Here is a 14,171-nt window from a genome sequence, read left to right as displayed (position 1 = left end):
GAAGACTCTGCAGGAGAGACGCTCAGTAGCTCGGTACGGGCTTTTGTTAAAGTTTCGAGAACATACCTTCACCGAAGAGTCAAGCAGTATATTGCTCCCTCCTACGTATATCTCGCGAAGAGACCGCGAGGATAAAATCAGAGAGATTAGAGCCCACACAGAAGCACACCGACAATCCTTCTTTCCACGAACAATACGAGACTGGAATAGAAGGGAGAACCGATAGAGGCATTCAGGGTACCCTCCGCCACACACTGTCAGGTGGCTTGCGGAGTATGGATGTAGATGTAGATGTAGAACAGAAGACATTGTATTGCTGGAGCACAAGCAGGGAAGGGTATTGGTACATGGAGAACAGGGACTAGTGAAGGCTGGGGCCAGGGGGGTTACGGTAACATAGGATATATTGCAGGGAGAGTTCCCACCTGCACAGTTCAGAAAAGCTGGTGTCAGTAGGAAAGACCCTGACGGCACAGACTGTGAAGCCATCACTGAAGTAAAGCGTGCCGTGTCAGGCAGCACGGTCGACAACTGGGCGGTCCAGTTGGCTCTCGGCCACAGGTTTCCGTTCGTGTAGACAGACAGCTTTCTAGCTGTCACACCCACGTAGAAAGTGGCATAGCGGTTGCAGCTCAGGTTGTAGATAAAATGACTGCTTTCACAGGTAGCCCTGCCTCTGATGGGGTAGAAGATGCCCGACTGGAGTAGGTGGTCGGGAGGATGTACGAGATACATCTTACCCCTAGGTCTACTTCAGGGATACGAGCATCGAGGCAATGGACTGTGGGCGAGGGCAGAAGGATAGCGGGTAGAATATTCCTCATTTCAGGGCACAGTGAGAGGTAGTCGAAATCCTTACTCCAGTCCTGCACGGTGCCGAGCCACGAGAGGAACGGTCCTTCGTAGCCAGACGGTGGGTAAGCAGGAGGTGGTAGATGGCTGGAGAGACCGGGCAAGAGAGATCCGTTTCTGTAAAAGGTTGGGAGGGTAATTTTGGTCTGTGAAGGTCTGGGTGGGCCACTCAGTGTATTTGCAGACGGACTGCTCCACACTGCAGATGTGACGATCACAGGTGGTTAGTCTGTACGGAAGCGATTTCTCAGTACGAAAGAGATGGCAGTTGTCGAAGTGGAGGTACTGTCGGTGTTCGGAAGGTTCGATATGGACGGAGGTACTGATGAAGCTATCCTCGAGGTGGAGGCCGACACTGAGGAAGATGGCTCTGGTTGAGCAGGACCAGGTTAAGCAAAGGGGGAGAAGGCGTTGAGGTTCTGGCAGAATGTGGCTAGGGTGGCCTCACCGTCAGTCCACACATATGTCAGCAATGAATTTGAACAGGTGAGGGTGTGACCATTAATGTGTACTTCTAGTGCCACCTCAGTTGACTGCAGTATCCATTTCCAGAACTAAGTGCAGCACTATATACCAAATGGCCTAAAACACTTCTTGAAACCGTTAACACGTTTTAAGCATCCACTAGTTACATGATAGTTTGGAAAATTATGGGGAACACACTCACTTAATTTGAACTTTGATACAAAATTAAGGTTTCAAAGCTGCTGTGGACCACAGCGCAAGTCTATCTTCGGCAAACTTCTTTCTTCATCACAGTATACATATCACAACCTACATCCACTTCAATATTTGATTAATGTATTGAACCTTTGATTTTTCTCTACAATTTTTAATCCCCCTCTCTCCCCTCCATCAGCAAATTTACAATTTCTTGATGCCCTAGTACATGGCCTTTTTTAGTCAAGTTGTGAGATAAATTTATTTTCTTTCGAATTTTATCCAGAATTTCTCGATTAATTATCCAGTACCATATAATCTTTGGCAATCTTCTATAGCATGACATTTCAAAAGCTATTCCCTTCTCGTCTTAAATGATGACTGTCCCAATTTCTCTTCCATACAACTACACTGAATACAAACACCTTGACAAAAGACTTCCTAAGATTTAAATTAATATTCAGTGTTAAAGAATTTCTTTATTTCAGAAATGCTTTGCTTGCAACTGTCACAACGCATTTAATTTCTTCCTTACTTCATCCACTGTCAGTTATTTTGCTGCCCGAATAACAAAACTTATCGACTACTTTTGGAGCATCTTTTTTTTTTTTTTTTAATCTAATACCCTCAGTGTCACCTGATTTAATTTTACTACAGCCATTAATCTTGATGATGTTCACCTTATAACCTCTTCTCAAATACTGCCCATTCCATTCAACTGTTCTTTTAAGTCCTTTACTGAATCTGAGAAAATCATAATGTCTTAACCACACAGGCTTCTGCAGCCAGTGTTGCAATGATTAAAATTCTTCTGGGTGTTGTACCATGTCATTTTACAGGGGGTGGAGCAGAGGAAATGCATATTTTTCACCAGTGAATAACTTAAACCTGGTTTTATTTTTAAAATTTTTCCTTTCAATAATAGTACTTTTATTGCATTTTTGGTATCTATATATCCAGTGCTTTTTTTCTAAAAAAAAGTTTGAGGGTACTCCGACATGGGATATAAGGCAGTGAAAATTAGTTATAACTGAAGCATGGGATACCACCCGTCAGCTTTTAGCCATGACGTCATCAACATGTCGAACTACAAAAAAAATGGTATCTGACACTTCAGTTGACTTTGCTCAAATGAAGCAGGCGATACCGAGAAACACACAAACGTAAAAGAGAATGTGGTATCGAACACTTCAGTTTACATCACCTTAAATGAAGCAAGCGGTTTGAGCATACGCATATCCATTTAGCACCACCATTGCCCACTATTAGCAGGCAAGGGCACTAAATGCTTGTCGAACTGGCTGCCAGCGATTCAGTTGTCGAGAACGGTTGCCGCAGCTTCGAAATGCTCGAAACAGTCAATGACATTGATTTTCCCACCAAAAACTGCACTAGTATCATTCGTATTGCAATTACCAACACAAAAAAATGAAATAAAAAATTTATGTCCATGAAATAATAAATTTTTGGCAGTCTTCCAAGTTCTCAACATCGTAAAAAAATTACTTTGTCAACGAAAAAGTTTAGGGGTACGCATCCCCCAGCATTCCCCCAGAAAAACAGCACTGTATATATCTTAATTAGGTTCTGCAAATACAAGTTACGCAAGGCTCTCTCCAACAATTTATTTGGCACAGCTTCAATCCCTGATGAATGGAGGAAGTCTTGAATCGATTGTGCAGGACTTTTTCACTTACACTTTTGATTTCAAGTAGCCCCACAAAAAGAAGTCACAGATCAACAGATCAGGTGAGCACGGGGGCCAAAGAACATCACCGTATCGTGAAATGACGTGTCCTCTGAACATCTGCTGAACTGCTTCTGTGGGTGCTCTCATAGTGTGAGCTGTAGCATTGTTCTCCTGGAACCAGATTTCTCCCACGTTCACTCGACAAAGTTCAAGTTCTGGATGAAGAAAGCTGTATAACATTTTGACATAACATGCTGATGTCACTGTGTAACTGTGGTTCCTCCCTCTTCAAGAAAGTCACGTCCAACAATCCTATCTTGGATATACCAAACCACACTGTTACTTTTAGGCTGTGGAGAGGTTTTTGGTGTAGTCCCTGTGGGTTTTCCGATGCCTGGTACCATCCGTTCTGTACATTAACATAACAATCCAGATGAAAATGGTCTTTGTCATTCACAAATACTGGGACATTTGCATCTTCCATAAGAATAGTGTCCATTATGCCAAAAACTTCTCTGCATTTCAGAAAATCCATTTCACTTAGATGCAAGATAATCTTTATTTTGTAGGGGTGAAACTTGAGATCATTGCCCAAGATACACTGAAGCGAACAAAGTGACACAGCCAGCGATACAGCCAGCCTGTCACCTGGCAGATCCCTTCAGACTAGGAAGAACTGCCGTTCTCACTCCGTCTACATTTTATGGAGTTCAAGCTGAACCAGCACTTCTTAATGCTACAACCCATCAGAGTACAGTATTTCGATCTGGGGCTGCATCTAAACGTCCGTCACTAAACTTTCAATGGAAAAAACATTGGACTGTACCACGGAATCGTTGTTTCTAAAGAACTGCTCGACCGCACACACAATCTGCATTGTCTGAGCTGTTGCCAACCATCACTCAAGATCAATACTCTCAATCGTTACTGAGTACTAGTGGTTTTAAAAAATTGTTTCCTCTGCTCCATCCTGTGTAAACTACTGTAAATGCTGAACTATAACACTGACATTTCAACTGTACTGCACTGGCCTCCCACAGGGTTTTGCAGGAGGAAATGATCCCCACACTGATGAAACATACTTAATAATCAGCCACAGGGGAACTCTCAGTGCATTTCCACATGCACTAGGCAGAAAACATGCCCACCAGAAAACAAGTGCTTATATGCAGACTGTCTCCAATCATTGACGAGCCGTGTCGTCCACGACTAACTTCCTTCCTACCCTCTCCCTTTTGTCACGATTAGCTTGTTATATTCTAGGACTAATAAAGTTTCACAAGTATGATGTACTGACACAAAACTGTCTGCAATAAATAGAGGCAGATTTCCTCACGCAATACCAGGATAGGCTTGAAGAAGGCCGTTGAAAAATGGTCAAAATGTCTGTTTTATAGTTTATATTTAAAGTATTTTATCCAATAATGTGGTACAACACCCATGAGAACTTTAATCATAAGAATTACTAAACCACTGGCAAATGTCAAAGTTTTTATATCTTCTTCTTGAACTTCATATCTTTATCCAAATTTCTCTTTGGTTTCCTTCACTGCTCAATGAGTTTACAGATTGAACAGGAGGGACAGGAATGGAACCTAAACTGGAAAAATATTTACTTACACCATTATGTTGAATGCACACAGTTTTGATCCTTTAGAAAACATTAACAACAACAGTTTAAAATGCTTCTTGAACTGTCTTCCAAAACTAATCAATTAACACCACAGAAATTAAATACTTCTTCAGAAAATTTGCTGTGGCAAGAAGAGCTGTTACTGCACACTGTAGTAAACAATACAGTCTCTCAAAATGTCAATAACTGGAAAACAAATAATCGAGTCCCCTGCTGGACAATAGAACTAGAAGAACAAAAAGTAAAGTTCTGACAAGCTACCGCAGAGCACACTTGTGAACACGAAGTCCGCACTGAGAATGAGTAATGAACACGTTAATATTCCTAACTGCCAGCACTGAAACGATGACAAAGTCCAGACACGCCAAGCTGGCAGAGGCCGGTCCTATGGCGTGCGACATCTCAGTTGTGAGTGTCGGTGGACAGCAAAGGCAGCAGCAGCTGTGGTGAATTCAGCGGTTCCAGACTAGCGATGTCCCTGCCTTCTGCTACACTAGCGTGAGCTTAAATCCTCAGTGTGCAGAATACCACAGCTTTTCAATTGGCTGCTCTGTTGGGTCACAGAAGTAGAACACAGTCTCAATCGGCTCACGCAAATGCTAACAGCTTGCAGCGAGTGACGTTTTGGTGCGGCCACTGGCAACGTCCTCCGACACAACTACTTGCCGACTTCTCGGCCCTGCCGTGGTTTGTGCAGCTGGCAGACACTGGGCCGCCAGCACTCCGTGGTAGGTGCACTGCAGCAATTTGCTTCTTACAACTGAAGTCCTGTTTCTGTACAAGTTACAGATATCTTTTGGCTCCCTGTATTTCATGAGTGACAACTTAAGAATTCCAAATAGTGCATTCTGAGCAGTGGCAGCAGGAGAAAACAAATATAAACGTATTGAAATCTGCAAGCGTTCCAATTCAGTGGCTCCTCCTCTCCAGTGCCTAAAGCTCACCAGACCTTTTCCTTCACCCCTCTTTCCATCCCCTTCAACACTTCTGTCAGCAGAATGAGCCACTGGGTCTGAAACCTTGCAAATTTCAATCTCTTTGTACGTGTTTTCTCCTGCCGGCACTTGGTGAGTAGATTTTTTTATCTATTCAATTACATTATATTTACAAATATTGATTAATTTTGTTGATATATTAAATATAAATATAAATATTAAATATATATTCCAGTCAACAGTGTCGGAGACTTACATATCCGTCTAAAATGTATGCTTCAATATATCTTCTACGATACATCATGGGTTCATTATTGTCTCCACTTAAGCCAGTTCATCACCAAATGCAAATGTCTTAATAAAAAAACTTACCACGTGCTCTTCTTTGGGAAGCACTGGGACAAGTGAAACCAGCACAGGCTCTTCTGCCTTACAATACGCCTGAAAAAAGAATTAAACCTGTATTTCTGTACACTAACTATTAAAAGTGACTATATAGTTAACATTAACTTTAATCCAAACAAAAGTGAGCTCCATCACAACTAAAATTAAAAAAAAGCCAAGTTAGGCAACCTATGCAATTACACATTGAGCAACACCCTCAGTCCTACCAATGCACAATAGGTACTAACTGTACACAATTTTGACAGGAGAGTGCGTGACAGTGCTGCTAAGCAGACCCCATCTGTGGTTTGGGAACCAGACCAACTCCACAACAGAGTAATGTGAACTTATCCTACATTAGGTCTCATAGCATTACAATGGCTGAGCTAACAGAATTACTTACTATGTGCCAACCAGCTCGGATTCCAGAAGAATCAGCAGTGAAAAGCCCAACTTTCATTCTTTTCTCATGACATTGTGAGAGCCACAGATTGGGCCAAACAGCTGAACAGATTATTTCTAAACTTCCAAAAAGCATTCAAGTTGGTACCATGATAATGCTTATGGACCGCAGTACAACTGTATGTAATATCAAACAATATTTGTGACTTCATTATATGTTGTTGTTATTGTTGTGGTCTTCAGTCCTGAGACTGGTTTGATGCAGCTCCCCACGCTACTCTATCCTGTGCAAGCTTCTTCATCTCCCAGTACCTACTGCAACCTACATCCTTCTGAATCTGCTTAGTGTATTCATCTCTTGGTCTCCCTCTATGATTTATACCCTCCACGCTGCCCTCCAATACTAAATTGGTCATCCCCTGATGCCTCAGAACATGTCCTACCAACCTGTCCCTTCTTCTTGTCAAGATGTGCCACAAACTCCTCTTCTCCCCAATTCTATTCAATACCTCCTAATTAGTTATGTGATGTACCCATCTAATCTTCAGCATTCTTCTGTAGCACCACATTTCGAAAGCTTCTATTCTCTTCTTGTCTAAACTATTTATCGTCCATGTTTCACTTCCATACGTGGCTACACTCCATACAAATACTTTCAGAAACGACTTCCTGACACTTAAATCTATACTCGATGTTAACAAATTTCTCTTCTTCAGAAACGCTTTCGTTGCCATTGCCAGTCTACTTCGACCATCATCAGTTATTTTGCTCCCCAAATAGCAAAACTCCTTTACTACTTTAAGTGTCTCATTTCCTAATCTAATTCCCTCAGCATCACTCGACTTCATTCGACTACATTCCATTATCCTCGTTTTGCTTTTGTTGATGTTCATCTTATATCCTCCTTTCAAGACACTGTCCATTCCGTTCAACTGCTCTTCCAAGTCCTTTGCTGTCTCTGACAGAATTACAATGTCATCGGTGAACCTCGAAGTATTTATTTCTTCTCCATGGATTTTAATTCCTACCCAGATTTTTTCTTTTGTTTTGTTTACTGATTGCTCAATATAGAGATTGAATAACATTAGCGATAGGCTACAACCATGCCTCAATCCCTTCCCAACAACTGCTTCCCTTTCATGCCCCTCAACTCTTATAACTGCCATCTGGTTTCTGTACAAATTGTAAATAGCCTTTCGTTCCCTGTATTTTACCCCTGCCACCTTTAGAATTTGAAACAGAGTATTCCAGTCAACATTGTCAAAAGCTTTCTCTAAGTCTACAAATGCTAGAAACATAGGTTTCCCTTTCCTTACTCTTTCTTTTAAGATAAGTCGTAAGGTCAGTATTGCCTCACATGTTCCAACATTTCTACGGAATCCAAACTGATCTTCCCCGAGGTCGGCTTCTATCAGTTTTTCCATTCGTCTGTAAAGAATTCGTGTTAGTATTTTGCAACAGTGGCTTATTAAACTGACAGTTCGGTAATTTTCACATCTGTCAACACCTGCTTTCTTTGGGATGGAAATTATTATATTTTTCTTGAAGTCTGAGGGCATTTCGCCTGTTTCATACATCTTGCTCACCAAATGGTAGAGTTTTGTCAGTACTGGCTCTCCCAAGGCCGTCAGTAGTTCTAATGGAATGTTGTCTACTCACAGAGCCTTGTTTCGACTCAGGTCTCTCAGTGCTCTGTCAAACTCTTCACCAGTATCATATCTCCCATCTACACCATCTTAATCTACATCCTCTTGCATTTCCATAATATTGTCCTCAAGTACATCGCCCTTGTATAGACCCTCTATACACTCCTACCACCTTTCTGCTTTCCCTTCTTTGCTGAGAACTGGGTTTCCATCTGAGCTCTTGTTATTCATACAAGTGGTTCTCTTTTCTCCAAAGGTCTCTTGAATTTTCCTGTAGGCAGTATCTATCTTACCACTTGTGAGATAAGCCTCTACATCCTTACATTTGTCCTCTAGCCATCCCTGCTTAGCCATTTTGCACTTTGTGTCACTCTCATTTTTGAGACGTTTGTATTCCTTTTTGCCTGCTTTATTTACTGCATTTTTATATTTTCTCCTTTCATCAATTAAATTCAATATTTATTCTGTTACCCAAGGATTTCTACTAGCCCTTGTCTCTTTACCTACTTGATCCTCTGCTGCCTTCACTACTTCATCCCTCAGAGCTACCCTTTCTTCTTCTACTGCATTTCTTTCCCCCATTCCTGTCAATTGTTCCCTTATGCTCTGCCTGAAACTCTGTACGACCTCTGGTTTAGTCAGTTTATCCAGGTCCTATCTCCTTAAATTTCCACCTTTTTGCAGTTTCTTCAGTTTTAATCTACAGTTCATAACCAATAGATTGTGGTAAGAGTCCACATCTGCTCCTGGAAAAGTCTTACAATTTATAACCTGGTTCCTGAATCTCTGTCTTACCATTACATAATCTGATACCTTCTAGTATCTCCAGCATTCTTCCATGTATACAACTTTCTTTCACGATTCTTGAACCAAGTGTTAGCTATGATTAAGTTACGCTCTGTGCAAAATTCTACCAGGCGGCTTCCTCTTTCATTTCTTAGCCCCAATCCATATTCACATACTACGTTTCCTTCTCTTCCTTTTCCTACTCTCGAATTCCAGTCACCCATGATTATTAAATTTTCGTCTCCCTTCACTACCTGAATAATTTCTTTTATCTCATCATACATTTCATCAATTTCTTCATCATCTGCAGAGCTAGATGGCATATTAACTTGTACTACTGTCGTAGGTATGGGCTTCGTGTCTGTCTTGGCCACAATAATGAGTTCACTATGCTGTTTGTAGTAGCTTACCCGCACTCCTATTTTTTTATTCATTATTAAACCTACTCCTACATTACCCCTATTTGATTTTGTATTTATAACCCTGTATTCACCTGACCAAATGTCTTGGTCCTCCTGCACCAAACTTCACTAATTCCCACTATATCTAACTTTAACCTATCCATTTCCCTTTTTAAATTTTCTAACCTACCTGCCCGATTAAGGGATCTGACATTCCATGCTCCGATCCGTAGAACGCCAGTTTTCTTTCTCCTGATTAACGACGTCCTCTTGAGTAGTCCTCGCCCGGAGATCCAATTGGGGGACTATTTTACCTCTGGAATATTTTACCCAAGAGGACGCCATCATCATTTAACCATACAGTAAAGCTGCATGCCATCGGGAAAAATTATGGCCGTAGTTTCCTCTTGCTTTCAGCCGTTCGCAGTACCAGCACAGCAAGGCCATTTTGGTCAGTGTTACAAGGCCAGATCAGTCAATCATCCAGACTGTTGCCCCTGCAACTACTGAAAAGTCTGCTGCCCCTCTTCAGGAACCACATGTTTGTCTGGACTCTCAACAGATACCCCTCCGTTGTGGTTGCACCTACGGTACAGCTATCTGTATCGCTGAGGCACGCAAGCCTACCCACCAACTGCAAGGTCCATGGTTCATGGGGGGTTTATATACAACTGCATTAGCCACAAAAAATCTAAAGTTACAATTACTACTGTCTTCCAGGTAATTAATATACAAGACAAACTGCAAGGGTCCCAAAACTTTCTCTAGCTCATATCTGAAATTACAACAAAAATGTCATATGAACATATGTCCTGTTCTTAACAGTTTCAGAGGAAACTAAGAAAAGCAAAGGGGAACAGGACAAATGCAGTTGATACTAAATGATACATTATGTTCTAGTGTTTTGCTTAACTGTGTGTACTTCCTCACAAAAGATGATCAAAAGACCGTCACCAACTGCGATGATTTTTGTAGCTCTTGTAGACAGCTGTTGTGTTTCTGATCTAAGCTTATTCACATAGTCCTTTATTTGAGCACACTCATATAAGATGCAAGTGAGAAGTTCCTCCTTTACGTCCACTCTGTGCTTGTAGACTTTGCTCTTAAACCAACATACACAATTAAAAAAATTACTAGATCACTATGCTTCATTTACTATCACATGTATGTGTCCTGTTCCCCACTGTTTTAATCAATTTCTTTGGAAACTTTTAAGAACACGACACATGTTTGTAGGACTTTTTTGTTCAAAATCACTAAAACTATCACTCCTCAAAGCAGGTATCTTTCCTCCGGACCCAATGCGCGCGTGAGTGTGTGTGTGTGTGTGTGTGTGTGTGTGTGTGTGTGTGTGGCACGTCACCCACCACAGCAGTACAAGTTTATATGCCAACTAGCTCTGCAAAGAATGATGAAATCGAAAAGAATTTTTGATGCGTCAAAGAAAATCCAGGACGGAATAATGATAATATTATGAAAAGGATAGATTGCTACTCATCAGTTTTTAATCTGCCAATAAGTTTCATATTAGCACACACTCTGCTGCAGAGTGAAAATCTCATTCTGGAAACATCCCCTAGGCTGTGGCTAAGCCATGTCTGTGCAATATCCTTTCTTTCAGGAGTGCTAGTTCTGCAAGGTTCACAGGAGAGCTTCTGTAAAGTTTGGAAGGTAGGAGACGAGGCGCTGGTAGAAGTGAAGCTGTGAGGACGTGGCGCGAGTCGTGCTTGGGTAGCTGAGATGGTAGAGCACTTGCCCACGAAAGGCAAAGGTCACGAGTTGGAGTCTTGGTCCGGCCCACATTTTTAATCTGCCAGTAAGTTTCAAGATGACAATAGCTTCTGAAATGTGGTGCTACAGATAATGCAGAAGATTAAATGAATAGCTCAAATAAGTATTGAGAAGGCACAGAACTGAGTTAAGGAGGAAAGAAATTGATGGCAGAATTTGACTAAAGGAAGGGATTTATCAGCATGACACACCCCAAGGCACCAAAAAATCAGCAGTTTGGTAATGGAGGATTGTATTGTTGAGGGAGACTGAGACTCGGCTACATTAAACAGTAGAGCATGGCACCTGTGTGGCAAAACTGAATGAGCAGCTTATGTCCTTTCTAAGTTGATAGGGCATCACTCACTTTCAGCAACCCGGCATGAGCCAAATTCAACCAAACAGGTGCGTGCCCCATTCCATGCAGCTCGTGACACACAGCACGAAGAGAGAGAGAGAGAGAGAGAGAGAGAGAGAGAGAGAGAGTGTTGTCCATTTCAGAAGGCGGCCGTCTGGCCTAAAGCTTATGTGTTGAGTAGTCTTTTTGTTGTGCCCGTCTGTGACTCAACATCTCTGCTACATGATGAGTAGCAATCTATCCTTTTCATAACATTATCATTATTCCGTCCTGGATTTTCTTTGACGCATCAAAAATTCTTTTCGATTTCATCATTCTTTGCAGAGCTAGATGGCATATAAACTTGTACTGCTGTGGTGGGTGACGCACCCCACACACACACGCACACGCACACGCACACGCACACGCACACGCACACGCACACGCACACGCACACGCACACGCACACGCACACGCACACGCACACGCACACGCACACGCACACGCACACGCACACGCACACGCACACGCACACACACACACACACACACACACACACACACACACACACACACACACACACACACAAATATGAGATTATAAAATGGAAGAAATTAAATCACAGTGAATACAGAACAATAATCAAAATCACACGAACAGAAATTCCTAGTGGAAAAAGACTGAAAGGACAAAAAACGAAAGCAAATAATGAAGTTAATACAATGACTAATATGATGTAACAAAGGAACAGAAATAAAAAAGATACTTTCAAACCAAATAATTGAGTAAAAATTATAATCAGTCATTTTGATAAAGATTTAAAAATAAAAAGTTTCAAAGCATCTGGAAAAATAAAAGAGACTTAAACCCACAACCTTTAGCATGGAAGGACAGTACCTTAACCATTTGGTTATGCAACCAGTCTGTATGTTGTTTTAAATCTGTAGAGCATCATGTGAAATTCAAAACTTTTTTCCTCGATTACTCGCAAATGAGAACCCACCAGAGTGAACGGCTGCAGGGTGTGATACTTGGGACCTTAACCCACATCACCGTACAGATGGTTTCAGAAAGTTAATGCCACTGCTGGGGACCTCTCCTTACGAGCCAGAAGACCACCAGATACAGAGGCAGGTGCGTGTAGACATGGAGCACTGGACAGATGAGGAGTCTCTAACTCCAGTTTTTGAACTTGCTTGTAATATAGGAATACAGACTCCTTTCCTTGCAGTCTAATCACGCTACACCAGCCAGTATAACTCTTCCGGCTAAGTCCCACCAAAAAGTAACAGTATGCGACCTCGACGAATTATGTTTTCTGGGCATTAGCCTGAGACCTGAGGCATATTTCTGTGGCCAATGTTTCGCCTCCTTGTGCTGCAGACTTCATCAGAGGCTATAGGGATTTGGATATCAGTTTTGAATTTAAACACGCTCAGCAAGTAGAACTGTTTAGGTGCAGCCACACTACAGTTGGTTTGTGATGTTGCCCGACTGCTACATAAGATACGTTATGGAGCCTGTAGAGGTGAAGAAACCAACTGAAAGAGTTGCAAATGAGTTAAGTTACGAAGTCCGCATGGAATCCCAATTTGGTTTTACAAAGACTATTCTAGGACACTGGCCCCTTAGTAAGCTTGCGTTTATCATGAATCTCCTGCTCTGCACAAAGTTCCAAGTGACTGTAACAAAGCACAAGTGACTCCAGTATATAAAAAGGACAAAGAACAGAGCCACAAATTTACAGAATAATATCCTTAACATTGGTTTGCTGTAGAATTCTAGAACATATTTTGAGTTAGAATACAGGGTGATTCAAAAAGAATACCACAACTTTAGGAGTTTAAAACTCTGCAACGACAAAAGGCAGAGCTAAGCACTATCTGTCGGCGAATTAAGGGAGCTATAAAGTTTCATTTAGTTGTACATTTGTTCGCTTGAGGCACTGTTGACTAGGCGTCAGCGTCAGTTGATGCTAAGATGGCGACCGCTCAACAGAAAGCTTTTTGTGTTATTGAGTACGGCAGAAGTGAATCGACGACAGTTGTTCAGCGTGCATTTCGAACGAAGTATGGTGTTAAACCTCCTGATAGGTGGTGTATTAAACGTTGGTATAAACAGTTTACAGAGAATGGGTGTTTGTGCAAAGGGAAAAGTTCTGGACGGCCGAGAACGAGTGATGAAAATGTAGCACGCATCCAGCAAGCATTTGTTCGCAGCCCAGGAAAATCGACTCGCAGAGCTAGCAGAGAGCTGCAAATTCCACAATCAACTGTATGGAGAGTCCTACAAAAAAGGTTAGTTATGAAACCTGAACGTCAACTACCCGAGGCGATGGATCGGCCGCCAGGCAGCCCGTGACAGAGCACTTCATCACTGGCCTCCAAGAAGCCCTGATCTTACCCCCAGCGATTTTTTCTTATGGGGGTATGTTAAGGATATGGTGTTTCGGCCACCTCTCCCAGCCACCATTGATGATTTGAAACGAGAAATAACAGCAGCTATCCAAACTGTTACGCCTGATATGCTACAGAGAGTGTGGAACGAGTTGGAGTATCGGGTTGATATTGCTCGTGTGTCTGGAGGGGGCCATATTGAACATCTCTGAACTTGTTTTTGAGTGAAAAAAAAAAAACCTTTTTAAATACTCTTTGTAATGATGTATAACAGAAGGT

The 14,171-nt window shown here is 41.9% G+C and overlaps 1 protein-coding gene across 3 annotated transcripts in view; it reads right to left on the bottom strand.

The window, feature by feature from the left end:
• Positions 1-14,171, bottom strand: part of LOC126426810 (uncharacterized) — a 188,268-nt gene that overhangs the window by 120,598 nt on the left and 53,499 nt on the right. For all 3 annotated transcript variants that reach the window (XM_050088811.1, XM_050088812.1, XM_050088813.1), the window contains exon 5: positions 6,143-6,211. In XM_050088811.1, the coding sequence (XP_049944768.1) occupies positions 6,143-6,211 (69 nt within the window). The remainder of the gene's footprint in view (positions 1-6,142; positions 6,212-14,171) is intronic.

Source organism: Schistocerca serialis, chromosome 11 (genome assembly GCF_023864345.2).
Source record: "Schistocerca serialis cubense isolate TAMUIC-IGC-003099 chromosome 11, iqSchSeri2.2, whole genome shotgun sequence".
In the NCBI taxonomy this organism is placed as follows: domain Eukaryota; kingdom Metazoa; phylum Arthropoda; class Insecta; order Orthoptera; family Acrididae; genus Schistocerca; species Schistocerca serialis.
This window is presented reverse-complemented; position numbering and strand designations above follow the sequence as displayed.